Source organism: Nomascus leucogenys, chromosome 19 (assembly GCF_006542625.1).
Source record: "Nomascus leucogenys isolate Asia chromosome 19, Asia_NLE_v1, whole genome shotgun sequence".
In the NCBI taxonomy this organism is placed as follows: domain Eukaryota; kingdom Metazoa; phylum Chordata; class Mammalia; order Primates; family Hylobatidae; genus Nomascus; species Nomascus leucogenys.
The window spans coordinates 29,371,169-29,389,732 of NC_044399.1; the positions used below are offsets into that span (position 1 = coordinate 29,371,169).

An 18,564-nucleotide genomic window follows, 5' to 3' on the forward strand; every position below is an offset into this window, starting at 1 on the left:
TTTTCTGTGTATAATGAGATAAATCATAAATCTTGAGAATCTAGCTGTCTTAAAATTTTTTAGTACTTAACCCCAAGTAGAGAAGGTATGTAATAAATGGAGGATGGTCACAACGAGATGAAAAGAATAGCTTCTGGGGATTTTTAGCCTTTGAAACTAAAAGCAAAAGATGAAAAGACATTATAGAGGTAAAAATACTGTGAGATTAAAACAAGGAAATAGACTAATGTTCATACTAATATAACAATAATTAACAATAATGATATAATTTATCTTTGAGGTGACAGTATATTATGGCTGCTTGTATTGAGAAAACGTAGATGGGAGCGTTGTGTTGTCTTTTATCATTTACAGTGTAGCCCATAATTCACAAACCTTAGACTTTTCGTGTTTTACAGTCTGTTGCCAGAATCGGCCAAACTGGAACAAAGTCTGTCTTCTCACAGAGTGGAAATAGCCGAGAGGTAACTCCAATTCTTGCACAAACACAAAGTTCTGGTCCACAAACAAGGTATTTATCATTGTAATTATTCAACTTTTCTTGCCATAAAACTTGATTCTTTATATTTCTTCAGTTTAGGCAGATAGTGACTCCCATGGATTCTAGAATAACTACTGTAAATTTTGAAGATGTAAAATTTGAAACCTCTAACTTGCAACACTAGTGTAATTTTGAGTTGAGTTTTGTAATGCACAGAAGACAATAGTTAACTAAAGCAGCGTTTTAGTTTACTCTGATTGCCTCATGGATTTGTAATTCTCTTCTTATGCACATGACCCTCTCTATAGTTTAGGTACAGATAGGTTTCATACTCCCCTTCCCACATTATGCATGTCTATAAACAGATTATAAAAATAACAGACAAATAAACTTCAAGTAATGAATCTATTTCCACACAGAAACGGTGTTAGATAGGATTTTCTTTTCCTCTTCAAGGACTCAATAGATTATAGCTAACATTTTAAAAGAAAGATACAATTTTCTTTCTCTTTTCTAAAACTGTGAACATGTACCTAAATTTTAAAACAGACACAGGTGTGCATATACCTCCTTGACTATCTAAAAGACCTCTATGTTCCTGTAATGCTCCCAGAATGGTAAGTCTAATCCTCTTGAGTGCCAGCTTGCAGTGATTGCCTGAGGCTCTGTTGTGAGAAGGAACTTGAGACCTCCTGCAAAGCAACATTATATGTAAAAATAATTTCTGATTTGTACATTTTACTTTAGAGTCAAACAAATAGACTAACACTAATAAACATCAGCTCCTTTTTTTTTGGAGACGGAGTTTCATTCTTGTTGCCTAAGCTGGAGTGCAATGGTGTGATCTCGGCCCACCACAACCTCCGCCTCCCGGGTTCAAGCGATTCTCCTGCCTCAGCCTCCTGAGTAGCTGGGATTATAGGCATGCGTCACCACACCCAGCTAATTTTGTATTTTTAGTAAAGACAAGGTTTCTCCATGTTGGTCAGGCTGGTCTTGAACTCCCAACCTCAGGTGATCCTCCCACCTCAGCCTCCCAAAGTGCTGGGATTACAGGCGTGAGCCACCGTGCCTGGCCAACATTCGCTCTTAATAATTTTGTGTTCTTTGTATTGTTGATTCCATTTTATCTCCTGAATTGCCTATATTAATTTTCTAGGGCTGCCATAACAAAATACCACAACTTAGTGTCTTAAAACAACAGATACTTATTCTCTTACAGTTGTAAAGCCATAAGTCCAAAATCAAGGTGTTGGCAGGGTTGTATCCCTTCCAAAATCTCTAGAGGAGGATTTTTCCTTGCCTCCTCCAGCTTCTGATAACCCCAGGTGTTCTTTAGCATGTGACAGTATAACTCAGTATCTACCTCTGTCTTCACATGGTCATCTTCCATGTGTGTTTCTGTATCTAAATTTCCCTCTTCTTGTAAAGACAACAGTTATATTGGATTAGGATCAACCCAGATATCCTCAGCTTAACTCAATGACATCTGCAAAAACCAAATTTCCAAATAAAATCATATTGACATGTACTGGGGCTTAGGGCTTCAACATATCTTTTGGGGAGGTACAATTCAATATTGCCTTATTAGCAATTGCTCTTTATTTTGTCTTTTTAGAGGTTGTTTTGAGTTTGTAGTAAACATTTTAACTTATCAAGGTTTGCCTTCAAGTAATAGACCATTTCATGTATAGCACAGAACCTTACAATAGTATACTTTTGTGCTCCTCTCTCAGTCTTTATGGGAGGGATGGTTGTAATATATTTAATTTCTATATATGTTATAAACCCCACAGTGCATTATTGTGGTCGTGGTTTCTGCCTTAAACAGTCAGTTATATTTTTATAGAGGTTTTTTGTTTTTTTTGTTTTTTTGTTTTTTTTTTAGATGGAGTTTCACTCTGTCACCCAGGCTGTAGTGCAATGGTGCAATGTCGGCTCACTGCAACCTCCACCTCCCCAGTTCAAGCAATGCTACTGCCTCAGCCTCCCATGTAGCTGGGATTACATGCATGCGCCACCACACCTGGCTAATTTTTGTATTTTTAGTAGAGACAGGGTTTCACCATGTTGGCCAGGCTAGCCTCGAACTCCTGACCTCAAGTGATCCACCCGCCTGGGCCTCCCAAAGTGCTGGGATTACAGGCATGAGCCACCACGCCCAGCTGAAATTTTTTTAAATGAGAAAAAGAAGTCTATTTTATATATACACACATAACTACAATTTCTGGTGTCCTTTCCTTCTATAGATCCAGATTTCGATCTGATATCATTTTCCTTCACCTTGAAGGACTTCTTTTTAACATTTCTTTTTTTTTTTTTAAGACAGAGTCTCACTCTGTCACCAGGCTGGAGTGCAGTGGCACAATCTCGGCTCACTGCAACTTCTGCCTCCTGGGTTCAAGCAATTCTCCTGCCTCAGCCTCCCGAGTAGCTGGGACTACAGGTGCATGCCACCATGCCCAGCTAATTTTTGTACTTTTAGTAGAGATGGAGTTTCACCATGTTGGCCAGGATGGTCCTGATCTCTTGACCTTGTGATCCTTCCACCTTGGCCTCCTGAAGTGCTGGGATTACAGTCATGAGCCACCGCACCTGGCCTTTTTATCATTTCTTATAGTACGAGTCAGCTGGTAATGAATTTTTTCAGCTTTTGTGGATCAGAAAAAAAAGTTCTTATTTCATCTTTATTTTTGAACAATATTTTTACTAGGCAAGAATTTCTTTTTTTTTTTTTTTTTTTTTTTTTTTTTGAGACAGAGTCTTGCTTGTTGCCTGGGCTGGAGTGCAGTGGCGCAATCTTGGCTCCCTGCAACCTCTGCTTCCCGAGTTCAAGCAATTCTCCTGCCACGGCCTCCCGAGTAGCTGGGATTACAGGCACGTGCTATCATGCTCAGCTAAATTTTTTATTTTTAGTAGAGATCGGCTTTCACCACGTTGGCCAGGCTAGTCTTGAATTCCTGACCTCAGGTGATCTGCCCATCTCGGCCTCCCAAAGTGCTGAGATTACAGGCATGAGCCACCATGCCTGGCCAAGAATTTGTAATTGAAAATTTTTTTAGGGATGTTGCTTTACTGGTTTTTTGGCTTATATTGTTTCTGACAAGAAATCTGCTGTCAATCTCATTTTTGTTCCTCTATATGTAGTAATATGTCTTTTCTCTGTTTCAAGGTTTTGTTTTTAATCGCTGATTTTAAGCAATTCGATTATGATGTGCTCTAGTGTAGCTTTCTTGTTTCTTGGCCTTTGGATTCATTGAGCTTCTTAGATCTGTGGGTTTATAGTTTTCATAATAGTTGGCTAAATTGGGGGCATTATTTCTTCAAATATGTCCATGTCTTACCCTCTCCCTCTGGGACTCCAAGTACTTGTATATTAGATTGCTTGAAGTTGCCCCACAGCTCACTAATTCTTCATTTTTGTTTCCAATCTTTCTCCTCTCCGTGTTTCATTTTGGATAGTGTTTATTGCTGTGTCTTCAAATTAATGTTTCTTCAGCAGTGTCAGACCTGTTACTAACCACATCCAGTGTTGTTGGGTTTTTTTTTTGTTTTTTTTTTTATTGCAGACGTTCTTCTTTCATCTCTAGATTGATTTGGTTTTCTTTCTTTTTTTTTTTTTTTTTTTGAGATGGAGTCTCGCTCTGTTGCCCAGGCTAGAGTGCAGTGGCACAATCTGGCTCACTGCACCCTCCGCCCCTCCCGGGTTCAAGCGATTCTCCTGCCTCAGCCTCCTGAGTAGCTGGGATTACAGGCATGCGCCACTGCGCCCTGCTAATTTTTGTATTTTTAGTAGAGACGGGGTTTCACCATGTTCCTCAGGCTGATCTCAAACTCCTGACCTTGTGATCCTCCCACCTCGGCCTCTCAAAGTGCTGGGATTACAAGTGTGAGCCACCGCGCCCAGCCTTTTTTTTTTTTTTTTTTTTTTGAGACAGGGTCTCACTGTCACCCAGGCTGGAGTGCAGTGACACTACTATGGCTCACTGTAGCCTCAAACGCTCAAGCGATTCTCTTGCATTAGCCTCCTGAGTAGCTGGGACTACAGGCACATGCCACCACATGTGGCTAATTATTTTTATTTTTATTTTTTTGTAGAGACAAGGACAAGGTCTTTATGAGACAAGGTCTTGCTATGTTGTCCAGGCAGATCTTGACCTCCTGGCCTGAAGCAGTCCTGGCTTGGCCTCCCAAAGTGCTGGGCTGACAGGCATGAGTCACCTCATCCAGCCTCTTCTATGTTTTTGAATGTATAGGATATATTTGTATTTTTTTAATGTTTTTGTCTACTAAGTCTTACTTTGTTATTTCTAAGTTTTTCTTATATTACTTTTCCTCTTCATTATAGATTATATTTTCCTGCTATTTTGTATGCCTAGTATTTTTTAATTGGATGTCAGTTATTATAAATTTTACTTTTTTTCTTTGAGACAGGGTCTTTTACTCTGATGCCCAGGCTCTAGAGTACAGTGGTGTGATCATAGCTCAGTGCACCTCAAACTCCTGGGCTCAAGAGGTCCTCGCACTTCAGCCTCCCGGCTAGCTGGAACTATAGGCACATACCACATGTGGCTAATTTTTTTTTAGTTTTGCAGAGATGGGGTCTTGCTTTGTTGCTCAGGCTGTTCTCAAACTCCTGGCCTCAAGCAATCCTCCCACCTCATCCACCCGAGTTGGGATTACAGGTGTGAGCCACCGTGCCTGGCTATAAATTTTACATTGTTGATTACTGGATATTTTTGCATTCCTTTAGGTATTTTAAAGTTTTATTCTGAGATGCAGTAAAGTTGCTTGGAAACAGCTTGATCCCTTCAGGTCTTACCTTTTAAATTTTGTCCAGACAAAAGTAGCCTTAGTCTGGACTAATCTTGTCCCACCATTGAGGAAGTACCCTTTGAGTACTCTCCTCAAAAACTTGTTTAGTATGAGGTTTCTTCACTCTGCCTATTGAAAGTATGAGCTGTTCCCAGCTTGGAGTGAGATCCAGTAATTATTCTGTCTACTTCTTTTCAGTAATACTTTCCCCAGCTTTGGGTAGTTTCTTCACTATGGTACTATGATGTAATTCTGATGCTAACTACCCAAGCTTAGCACAGACACCACAGGTTAAGATCACAGTCCCCAACAAGAACTGTCTGAACTGCCCAGTTGCAGGTTCTGGGTTCCCCAGGCCAGCCACATTTCTGACCAACTGGCTACAAATTTAAGGATTCCTACTACCCTCTTACATTCAGTAATTTGCTAGAGCACCTCACAGAGTCCAGGAAAGTGCTATACTTAATGATTACATTTTTATTGTAGATGACACAGTTAGGAGATACATAGGATTAGATATGGGAGAGTCCTGATACAGAGCTTTCATGTCTTCTTTGTGGACTCACCCTCCCAATGCATCAGTATGTTTACAAACCAGGAATTTTAGCCAAGTTTTGGTGTTCAAAATTTTTATTAGGGTTTTTAAGTTATATAGGCATGATTGATGGAATCATTGGCCACATGATTGAACTCAATTTCCTTCCCAGAGGAGCTCAGGCTGGTGTTGCTGGCTCAAAGCCCCAGCCCTCTAATCACATGGTTGACTTTTTTTTTGAGACAGAGTTTCGCTCTTGTTGCCCAGGCTGCAATGCAATGGCACGATCTTGGCTCACTGCAACCTCCACCTCCCGGGTTCAAGTGATTCTCCTGCCTTAGCCTCACGAGTGGCTGGGATTACAGGCACCCGCCATCATGCCCAGCTAATTTTTGTATTTTTAGTAGAGACGGGGTTTCACCATGTTGGCCAGGATGATCTCGATCTCTTGACCTTGTGATCCGCCTGCCTTGGCCTGCCAAAGTGCTGGGATTACATGCGTGAGCCACCATGCCCGGCCACATGGTTGACCTTTACAGCATGGCCAGCCCCCATCCAGAAAGTATCTAGGAGTTACTTCATTAGCATAAATTCGGGCATGGTCCCAGGAGCTCATAATGAATAACAAAGCCATCCCTGTCACTTGAGGAATTCCAAGGACTTAGTAGATCTCAGGAGCCTGGGACGTGGATCAGACAAATTATTATATAACACTCAAACACCTACACTGATCAGTTTTCAACTGAAGACTCTAGGGAAGCCCTCTGCAGATCTTTGTAGGTCTCCCTTTGTGGCTCTCTCTTCTCTCTGGTGTTCTGCCTTGCAAATTCTGGCTGCTTTGGCTTTCTCAAATTCTCAACATTTTCTTTTCAACACAGTGGGACCACTGAGCTCTATTTTGCATTCTTTTTTCCTGCAAGGTGGCCCTAGAACTGTCCTCAGAAATGTTTTGCCTATTGTCCAGTGTCTGAAAACTGTTGTTCCATATATTTGGTTCAGTTTGTAGTTATCTGAAATGGGAGAATAAGTTTATTCCATTTTACTCTGTCATGACTAGCAGAAGTCTGTTCTGTTTAGAAAGTTTTTTTAGAGATGATTAGAATGGCATAGTACTTTTAGCTAAGTCATCCAAGAAGGGTTGTGTGTCATTTGCTCCATATGAAGTGAAGTCTAATTCTGAACTTTGGAAGCCTTTCGTTATCAAACTCCTAGTTTATCAGATGCAGATTAAAAGGATTCATGTGTGTGACATACACACACATGCATATATAGAGGTATCTATACATATTATATATGTACATGTCGTAAAAGATGAAAATATATATATCTTTCTGTTTTCTGATGTTCTTTGACTCAGACTCAGGTAGCTAGTAGGATTTCCCAAAAATTACAAAGTTTGGATAGTTTAGTCCGTAAGTTTACCCAATTCTAGATTGTCAATTCTAGATTGTTTCAGATTTTAAGTTTGCTTGCTCCTAAGATTGAAATTCTCATATCTCAGGGTTTGCCTTTAAAGTAAAAATGTACAGAGGCTCCTTTTGCTTTAAACAGAATAAACCTTTGATGTAGCTGTTTGAATTTACGGGGAGATAACTTCTCAAATATCAGTTGTTCTAGTGGTATTTACTTGTTGACAAATACCCCACATTTAGACTGTCTTTGCCCAACCGTCTTTTCTTTTTCCTCTAACTTGTTTTAGTTGCAAATGAAGGGTAAAAATAATTGATTTATAGATGTGCTTATCATTTGTTGATCCAGAGTTTTATGAGGATTATTTTTAGTTCAAATTAAGAATTTCAGAGTGAAGATCTATGCTATAATCTTTACTATTTTGTAGTAATGAGTCATTTTATTTTTATTTATTTTTTATATGAAGGAAAGTTTATTAAGGAGTATTGACTTACGATCACAAGGTGAAGTCCCACAAGAGGCCGTCTGTAAGCTGAGAAGCAGGAAAGCCAGTCCAAGTCCCTCATTTTTAAATACTGTGTTTTCATAGAGAAACCACGAAAAGAACTGATCAAATTCATCAACTTTAGAGTACTTATATAATTAATGTATATTTTTAAAATATACCCAAATTGAAACAATGGTTAATGGTCATAAATCAAGTAAAATATTAATGTCTTCCTTTATAATTTTTTTTTAGTACAACACCTCAGGTATTGAGCCCCACTATTACATCTCCCCCAAACGCACTGCCTCGAAGAAGTTCACGACTCTTTACTAGTGACAGCTCCACAACCAAGGTAATTTAAAGATTTCTGTACGTCACATTTACTTAATGCTTCCCCTGCTAAAATTTCTGTTCATTGATGACTCCATTCCTAATAAGTTAATAAAGAGACTATTTTGAATTTTAAAATGTTTTAATATAGAGGGCCATCTATAATTTTTGTGAAGTTAATTAGTCCTTTGGTAAATATTATATAATATTCTTTTTTAATTAAAATTTTTTTCTCTCAGGTTAAAAATGACATAGGAATAATCTTGAAATGGCAAAATTATAGTAATGGACAACAGATGAGTGATTATTAGGAGTTAGCCTCTAGGGAGGATGTTACTATTAAATCATGGCACAAAAGAATTTCATTGTGGTGGTACAACAGTCCTGTATCCTGATTGTGGTGGTTGATTACACAGATCCATTCACGTGATAAAATTTTATAGAACTATGCACACACATACACACACACAGGTTTATATAAAAACTGATGAAATCCATATAAGGTCTTTAGTTGATAATATTGTACTAATTTCAGTTTCCTGGATATGATGATATACTATGGTTATGTCACATGTTATCATTTGCAGAAGAGTGAGTCTAAAATTATTTGAAAATAAAAGTTAAAAAAAACTGGAGACCCGGCAGACGCAGTGGCTCATGCCTGTAATCCTAGCACTTTGGGAGGCCAAGGTGGGCCCGTCACTTGAGGTTAGGAGTTTGAGACCAGCCTGGTCAACATAGCAAGACCCCATCTCTGAAAGAAAAAATTAGCTGGGATGGTGGTACTCTTTGATCCCAGCTGCTTGGGAGGCTGTGGTGGGAGAATCGCTTGAGGCTGGGGAGGTCAAGGCTGTGGTGAGCTCTGATTACATCATTACACTGCAGCACGGGCAACAGAATAAGACCCTGTCTCAAAAAACAAAACAAAGGTCGGGCACGGTGGCTCATGCCTGTAATCCCAGCACTTTGGGAGGCCAAGGCAGGCAGATCACCTGAGGTCAGGAGTTCGAGACCAGCCTGACCAACGTGGAGAAACCCATTCTCTCCCAAAATAAAAATTAACTGGGCGTGGTGGCTCATGCCTGTAATCCCAGTTACTCAGAAGGCTGAAGCAGGAGAATCGCTTGAAACCGAGAGGCAGAGGTTGGGTTGTGGTGAGCTGATAATTATATCTACTTATTTTCTTACTTTTAAATAATAAATGAGAGTTTGATATACTTTCACAAGAGAGCCACACTTAATGCTAACGCACCTTAGTCACTATTAGTTAATGTAATTTATGTTCAGAATTACTGTGTTTAAAATTAAATGACTTTGAAGACCTTTGTTTTTATAAACTCTCTTCTGAAAAAAATACAGAATTAATCAAGATTGTACATTTATTTTATATCTAATACTGGAGAAAGGGTGGAGGAAAAGTCTAAAATACATGAGTATAACAGGTGTGAAATTTCTCCCCTTTTACAGGAGAATAGCAAAAAATTAAAAATGAAGTTTCCACCTAAAATCCCAAACAGAAAAACAAAAAGTAAAACTAATAAAGGAGGAATAACTCAACCTAACATAAATGATAGCCTGGAAATTACAAAATTGGACTCTTCCATCATTTCAGAAGGGAAAATATCCACAATCACCCCTCAGATTCAGGCTTTTAATCTACAAAAAGCAGCAGCAGGTCTGTTTTAAATGCTTAATATTATCTTTGTGTTTTATTATGTACTTATTTTAAGTAAATTTCTTTATGTTCATTACAGTACCTTCATTGTTTTCCATATAGATGTTGGAATTTTTAATGGATTAGTTTGTAATTACCTTTTCTAGAGAAGCAAACTATTTTATTGTGTTTTTTCCTTTGTTTACTATGTTGTTTTCTCCTAGAAGGTTTGATGAGCCTTCTTCGTGAAATGGGGAAAGGTTATTTAGCTTTGTGTTCATACAACTGCAAAGAAGCTATAAATATTTTGAGCCACCTACCTTCTCACCACTACAATACTGGTTGGGTACTGTGCCAAATTGGAAGGGCCTATTTTGAACTTTCAGAGTACATGCAAGTAAGTATAGAAAATGGTTACATATTCCTTTCTAGAGATAATTTCAATTTGATTAAAATAAATGCCCATGCTTAAGAAGGCTAGATCTAAAAGATCGGTATTTATTATGTAATGTCTATATATTTATTTTGTCAGAATTTATAATTTATAGATATAGTTCTTTCTTGTGTTAAGGAGTAATTTAAATTCTTTGCAACTTCTCAGAATAGGTTTATAGAGACCCAAGTCATCCAGACATTCTTACGCAGAGTGTATCCTATTCAGTTGTGTCTGAAAATACATATTTATATTTACCATGTAATAGGATTTATATTTTTTCTGCAATATACAGAGTTAATTACTGGGGTGAATTTTTGATATTGAGTATGTTTTATAAACTTGAAGAATGCTATAAAGAAAATTGTGTTTAATTGAGGACACAATGTCCTTATTACAAGGCGTTTTACTCTTTGGATTTTAATTAAATTTGTTGCTTAAGTTATCTGTCTATACCAGAAAAGGAGAGAATGATTAACCTAAAGCCAAAGAAAATTCTAATTCCCAATTTATATTACCCCTCAGTTCTTCCCAAAGCATTTTCTCCACCCCCAACTTAAAAAAAGAAACCTTTTAGAAACCTATATATTAATAAAATATCTTTAATATGGATTAAAGTTGATATGATTCGTTTTTTGCTTAATTTGCTTTCAGTTCATTTATTCAGTATATATTTCTGTGCATATGATATCCTGGACTCTTCTAGACTCTGTATTACAGCTAGTCAGACAATTTCTTGCCTCTGTGGAGCTTACATTCTAGCAACAGACAGATTGTAAGCCAATAAATGTATAAGAACAGGCAGCAATAAATCATGAAGAAAAATGAAGCATGGTGAGGAAACTGGGGGACAATGAAGTATGGTGTTTTTGTTTTGCTTTGTTTTTGTTTTTATGCACTCAGAGGGAAGGTTACTCTTCCCTTCATGATCCATGCAAAGATCTAGGGGAAAGGTGTTCTTTCCCACAGGGAATACATATAATTTAATTTTGAATAGTACAGAAAAGAGAGTTGAAGACAGAAAGTCTTATTCATTGCTACAAAACCCATGTTTCGATTATAGTCCTTTATTGGTATGTAGCATATACACAGACAGGCAAGAGCTGTGTTCGGAAAAGCCGTTTAAAAAGTTATTTCTAATTTATTGTTTCACAGCTACTTTAACATAAATGAATTTTATTGTTTCCCCTAGTTATAGTGGTGACCCAAATATTTAATTAAAGAAAGCCTCTGCTTCAACTTAATTTCTGAGTTTTTTTTCCCATTTTTCTTTTTGTCTATGCCATAATCATTTTTCAAAGGAAGCAACAGATTCTGAAAACTTTGAAACCAAAAGGTACCTACCTATATTTGGCTGATGGGTCTTTTATCTTGTTACCATGCCTGTATGAAAAACTTGGCCAGGTGTGGTGGCTCATGCCCATAATACCAGCACTTTGGGAGGCCAAGGAAGGGGGATCACTTGAGCTCAGGAGTTGGAGACCAGCCTGGCCAATGTGGTGAGACCCTGTCTCTACAAAAAATGAAAAAATTAGCTGGGTGTGGTGGCACTCACCTGTGGTCCCAGCTACCTGGGAGGCTGAAGTGGGAGGATCACTTGAGCCCTGCACGTCAAGGCTGCACACTTACCTTTACAACTTTTAAGAGATTGCAAGGAAGTTACAAATCGTTAAGCTATTCCAAGATATCATATGACCACTTCTTGGAATTAAGCACTCAGTTTTAAAATGCTCTTATTTTCTGTCATACTCATTTCATTAAAAACAGTCCAGATATTCCTTATTCTAAACTAAACTGTGAGAATTTCTTTTCCTTTCTTTTTTTTTATTACCTAGACCTTTTCTGGCAGCTGAGAATTTTGAACTTGGTAAATTGATAAAGTAGGAAACTGATTTTATATGACCTAAATCCTCAAACTTTAGAGGGAGAGAAACACAGTTCTGGGAGCTGTGAATGTGATGAGGAAAAAAATTGATCAGGCAGCTGAGGAGAGACCCCGAAGTCAAGAGAGTGCTGCAAAGGAAAGAATAATTAATAGGTAGGGCCTATAATTCCTAGCAGACACAATATTGGTGTGTGTATTCAGGGCTCAATAGGATTGATAACCATAGAATTGATAGCCAGCTTAACCTGTTTCTTCCCTCTAAATTTTCTAGCACAACCTCTCAGTAAAAATCTGTTCAAAAATAGATTTTATGTTACAGAAATCATTCTTCCATCATCTTTCCTAAAAGAGTTATTCTGGCCGGGTGCAGTGGCTCACGCCTGTAATCCCAGCACTTTGGGAGGCCAAAGCGGGTGGATCACAAGGTCAGGAGATCGAGACCATCCTGGCTAACACAGTGAAACCCTCTCTCTACTAAAAAATACAAAAAATTAGCCAGGCGTGGTGGCAGGTGCCTGTAGTCCCAGCTACTTGGGAGGCTGAGTCAGGAGAATGGCGTGAACTCGGGAGGTGGAGTTTGCAGTGAGCCGAGATCACGCCACTGCACTCCAGCCTGGGCGATACAGCGAGACTCTGTCTTAAAAAAAAAAAAAAAAAGAGTTATTCTGTAACGCCATTATTAAAACTTGGAAATGTGGTTTTTGAGAAAGAAATATTGACTTTTCTTTTGAATTGTAGCTTTATATAGATTTCTCTTCCGTCTTTTTGGTAGAAACTCAAATTTCCTTTTCAGAGTTCATGTTCTTACCATGGCTTGTGTATAAATACTAGGTTGACTGTCAATATGGTTACATCCCTATTTGACCTGCCATAGTAGATTGCTCAATTTGTCCTTGTGTTAATACTCATTCACATAAAAACCATAATACAAGGCAGCATTTAGATCCTATGAAGATAATGACCAGGGCTTTCCCTGTGTATATATATAAATTGTATCAACTTGTTTTCTCTTACTAGTTTTTTTTATTTCAGGCTGAAAGAATATTCTCAGAGGTTAGAAGGATTGAGAATTATAGAGTTGAAGGCATGGAGATCTACTCTACAACACTTTGGCATCTTCAAAAAGATGTTGCTCTTTCAGTTCTGTCAAAAGACTTAACAGACATGGATAAAAATTCGCCAGAGGTATGTTAACCAAAATACTTTGCTTATATAGTTACCTTTTTGATCACCCTCAACAGATAGAGATGAACCAAGCAATTCAAACACTGTTTAGTGTCACTCACACTTATTTCTTTTTTTTCTCTCTATCTAGTCAGGGACTCAGAGAGGAAGAGAAAGTCCTAGAATGTGTGGCGCAGATTCACAAATAGAAAAATCACAAAGCAGATATTTCATTCAGGATTTATCGAGAGTTGACTACGTTAAATTTGCTGTTGTCACCAAGATTAGAGTTCGTTGAGCAGGAGTTACATAGATTGAAAAAATTAATAGTTTTAAATTAAATTAGTATTGTCATTGTAAGACGTAGGTGCAATTAATTTACATGCTCTTATCTTGTAAGATTGTATTTCATTGCATCTCAAAAATATTTAATGATACTTTTGTAACATATCTAAGCTTAGAATTAAATACAGTCAACTCCCATTATTTGCGGTAATTCTGTAGTCAACATGAACACTGAATTAGTGCTACTAATTCAGTGATGGAGAGTTTGAAACAGATAGATTGTGGATTATAATCTTGAATCCTAAAAATAACTCATCTTGGTAGATCCTATTTTCTTTACAAAAGAGAGAATGCTACTGGGCGTGGTGGCTCACACCTATAATCCCAGCACTTTGGGAGGCTGAGGCAGGCAGATTCCTTGAGCTCAGGAGTTCCAAGACCAGCCTCAGCAACATGGCAAAACCCTTCTCCACAAAAAATACAAAAATTAGCCAGGTACGGTGGCAGGCACCTGTGGTCCCAGCTGCTCGGGAGGCTGAGACAGGAGGATCACTTGAGCCTAGGTGGCAGAGGTTGCATTGAGCCAAGATCACACCACTGCCCTCCAGCCTGGGCAACAGAACAAGACCAGATCTCAAAAAAAAAAAAAAAAAGAAGAAGAAGAGAGAATGAGGTTCAGAGGTGACTTGCCTGAAGCCACCCTACTTAAAAGTGCCAGCAGTGGGATTCAAATTCTGTCCAACTGTCCTCAGAGCCAAAGCTTCTTGCACTACACTAAACTACCCCACAGAGTTTCTGTCCCTGGTCATTTCTACATGAGAGCTAAAACAAGAAGGTAGAGTCACATTATTCAACCTCAAATGAGAACATACCTTTTGATGACCATGAAAGCACTGCAAGTATTGATTTTGGTTTTACAAATAAATTTTAGCAATCAGACAAATTCACAAATACGGAATCTGTGAATAATTAGAATTGACTACTGAAGCTCCTCCGTTTTTGTCTTTCTGTTCTAAGTTGAGGCTTCATTTTAGTCATAGGTTTGGTTTTAGAAAAAATAAAATTTTAATTCTGTTTGGTTTTTGTTCCCATTTTTTTAAGGCCTGGTGTGCTGCAGGGAACTGTTTCAGTCTGCAACGGGAACATGATATTGCAATTAAATTCTTCCAGAGAGCTATCCAAGTTGATCCAAATTATGCTTATGCCTATACTCTATTAGGGCATGAGTTTGTCTTAACTGAAGAATTGGACAAAGCATTAGCTTGTTTTCGAAATGCTATCAGAGTCAATCCTAGACATTATAATGCATGGTAAGTGGTAATGAAGTGCAAAGACAAAGCCTTATTGATGGTGCTGGTACTTACTAATTTTTCTTGTTAGATAGCTCTTTATTGCCATGAATTTGGTTACTAATACTTAGGGATGGTACATACTGGTCAATAACTTCTAACTAAAATGTTTTCTTATGAAATGTACGTCTTTAACAAACTCTTAAATTAACTAATGATAATAGAACACCAGATCCTTATACTCAACAGTTTCAGACTTCTACCAAACTTTTGCAGATACTGTAGTTGTTTTTTGTTTGTTTGTTTAGTTTTGTTACTTTGTTACTTTTTCTTCAAACACCGAAATGGTGATTGGGACAAAAAGTGCTTGGGAAATTGGAAAGGAATAGCATAATTCACTTATTGGATAATAGAAAAAAAAATTGAAAAAATTCACTAGTTGCTGCTTTTTGACAGTGTTCCGGTTTATTGAGTTACTATTAAGAACTTAGTGTACCCTTTTATTTAGCAGTATCTCTATTTTACTTTTTTGTACTTGTGTATAAGCAGACACATAGGAAATTACTACCTAGGTCATACTGTTATCAACTGAATAAGATATGAAAAAGTTTGGTCCTATTTCTGCCTCAACACCATACTTAACTGTTGACATTTATTGTATTTTTCTGGACTGACTTAATAGTTTAAATATCAAGAGAAGGTATAATTATGAAGCCATAACTGTGGTAGTTTTTTTGTCAGATACGGTTATCTTTGGGGTTATTATAACAGTTGAGTTTTATCATTCTATTTGCTTCTAAATCTGAAGTATTATATTACTAAAACATTTTTTGATTTGTGACTATGTTGTTTAACGGATTATATCTCATTTTTCAGTAGTAGTTACATTGCCTGAAAGATGGCCAAAAAAATAGTGCTAGCTTTTGCTGACCAATGTAACAATCGACTTGCCAATGCTGCCGTCTCTTCCGATAGCTATGTTCTCTGTAATATTTTAAGAACTCAGTTCTTTTTTTTTTTTTTTTTTGAGGCGGAGTCTCGCTCTGTCACCCAGGTTGGAGTGCAGTGGCGCCATCTCAGCTCAATGTATGCTCCGCCTCCCGGGTTCACGCCATTCTCCTGCCTCAGCCTCCCGAGTAGCTGGGACTACAGGTGCCCACCACCATGCCCGGCTAATTTTTTTTGTATTTTTAGTAGAGACAGGGTTTCACTGTGTTAGCCAGGATGGTCTCAATCTCCTGACCTCGTGATCCACCCACCTTGGCCTCCCAGTGCTGGGATTACAGGCGTGAGCCACCACACCCAGCCAAGAACCCAGTTCTTAATAAGACTTGTGTTGTTTTTGATTTTTTCCCAAGTCTGGTTGATCCTTATGTTGTTTTTTTAAAATGTATATTGTTGGTTCAGCTATTTTGCAGGAGTTGCATTCTTAAAAAACTTAACCATATCAAAAATTATGTTTAAAGGAGGATTATTCAGATTGGCAAGCTTTTACTAGGAGGAGTTTGCCGACGTATTTAGGTAACTCTAAATACTGAGCAACTTTATTCTAACTACAAAATAAATAGCCTTTCTTTTGTTTTCACTTTCACTATCATTAGCATAGTGTTTAATACCTTTTCTTCATCTATAACACAATTATAATGATATATAAAGCCACTCAACTAAAGCAGATATGCTGTGCTTTTTTCTTATTCATTTGATGCTTATTCCCCATCATCATCATCATCATCATGATCATCTAGTTGTGGCCGTGAGAAGTCTCCGTAATATAAACCATCCACACTATATTCATTTGACATTTTGAAAATTCAGGAGAAATACCTGCATATTAACCTAATACACTATTACATAGCCTTTAAAAATTGTAATTTGAAGGTCTATAAGTATAGGAGCATGCTTTTGATAACAGTAAGTGGGGGAGAAGGAAGCCAAACATGACACTATGTATGCTATAATTATAATAATATAAAACAGAATGTGGAAATAGCATTGTTAGGAGTTCAGCCTTTAGAATCATTAAGGAAGAACCTGGTTAGAATCTTTATTAGCTGTATAACTTTAAGCAAGTTATTTAACTTCTCTAAGTTTCAGTTTCCTTATTCAAAATAAGGATGATAATGGTACCTATGATTCCTCCAGGGATTAAATGAGATAATTTAGCAATGGTCTTGGCACACATGTAATAACTACTCAGTAAAAATTAGCTGTTAAATCTAGAATATGACAGGTATGGTGGCTCATACCTATACGCCCAGCACTTTAGGAAGCTGAAGTGGGAAGATTACTTGAGACCAGGAGTTTGAGACCAGCCTGGTCAACATAGCAAGACCACTTCCCTAACAAAAAAAAACAATTAAGGCCGGGCGCGGTAGCTCACACCTGTAATCCCAGCACTTTGGGAGGCTGAGGCAGGTGAATCATGAGGTCAAGAGATCAAGACCATCCTGGCCAACATGGTGAAACCCCGCCTCTACTAAAAATACAAAAATTAGCTGGATGTGGTGGTGATGCATGCCTGTAGTCCCAGCTGCTTGGGAGACTGAGGCAGGAAAACCACTTGAACCTGGGAGGTGGAGGTTGTGCCACTGCACTCCAGCATGGCAACAGAGTGAGACTTCATCTCAAAAAAAAAACAAAAAAACAATTAGTCAGGCATGGTGGTGTATGCCTGTAGTCCTAACTACTCAGGAGGCTGAGGTGGGAGGATTGTGTGAGCCTAAGAGTTCAAGGTTACCTACAGTGAGCTATGATCACGCCATTGCATTCCAGCCTGGACGACACAGCAAGACACTGAATTTAAAAAAAAAAAAAAAAAATCTATATGGGTTTAGGGGTGTGGTTTCTTTTTTCCTTATTATCATAGTTTTATTTGATTTGATTTGGTTGTTTTTGCTTGTAAAAGTGACCCTTTAAAATGTTTTAATGGTCTGGGCATGGTGGCTCATGCCTGTAATCCTAGCGTTTGGGAGGCCAAGAGGTTGAGGCTAAGAGTTTGAAACCAGCATGGTCAACATAGTGAGACCTTGTCTCCACAAAAAATTAAAAATATATTAATATAAGAAGGCTGGGGGCGGTAGCTCACACCTGTAATCCCAGCACTTTGGTAGGCTGGGACAAGCAGGTCACTTAACGCCAGGAGTTCAAGACCAGCCTGGCCAACATGGCGAAACCTGGTCTCTACTAAAAATACAAGAAAATTAGCTGGGCATGGTGGCACATGCCTGTAATCCCAGCTACTTGGGAGGCTGAGGCACGAAAATCGCTTGAACCCAGGAGGCAGAGGTTGCAGTGAGCTGAGATTGCACCACTGCACTCCAACCTGGGTGACAAAGCAAGACTGTCTCAAAAAAATATACATATATAGGCCAGGCGTGGTGGCTCACGCCTGTAATCCCAACACTTTGGGAGGCCGAGGCCGAGGCGGGCGGATCACCTGAGGTCGGGAGTTCGAGACCAGCCTGACCAACATGGAGAAACCCTGTCTTTACTAAAAATACAAAATTAGCTGGGTGTGGTGGCGCATGCCCGTAATCCCAGCTACTCGGAAGGCTGAGGCAGGAGAAACACTTGAACCTGGGAGGCGGAGGTTGTGGTGAGCTGTGATTGTGCCATTGCACTCCAGCCTGGGCAACGAGTGAAACTCCGTCTCACGCCTGTAATCCCAGCACTTTGGGAGGCCAAGGCGGGCAGATCACCTGAGGTCAGGAGTTCAAGACCAGCCTGACCAACATGGAGAAACCCCGTCTCTGCTAAAAATACAAAATTAGCCGGGCATAATGGTGCATGCCTGTAA

At 38.6% G+C, this 18,564-nt stretch overlaps 1 protein-coding gene and 1 pseudogene across 6 annotated transcripts in view; both read left to right on the forward strand.

Moving 5' to 3' along the window:
- CDC27 (cell division cycle 27) overlaps window positions 1-18,564 on the forward strand; it is a 64,802-nt gene that overhangs the window by 32,647 nt on the left and 13,591 nt on the right. For 4 of the 6 annotated variants that reach the window (XM_003270701.4, XM_030799680.1, XM_003270703.3 and 1 more), the window contains 6 exons: window positions 399-511; window positions 7,981-8,080; window positions 9,526-9,733; window positions 9,937-10,109; window positions 13,063-13,215; window positions 14,581-14,789. In XM_003270701.4, the coding sequence (XP_003270749.1) occupies window positions 399-511; window positions 7,981-8,080; window positions 9,526-9,733; window positions 9,937-10,109; window positions 13,063-13,215; window positions 14,581-14,789 (956 nt within the window). The remainder of the gene's footprint in view (window positions 1-398; window positions 512-7,980; window positions 8,081-9,525; window positions 9,734-9,936; window positions 10,110-13,062; window positions 13,216-14,580; window positions 14,790-18,564) is intronic. The other 2 variants (XM_012497748.2, XM_030799681.1) reach the window with 1 other exon arrangement.
- Window positions 15,614-16,182, forward strand: LOC101178210 (annotated as a pseudogene).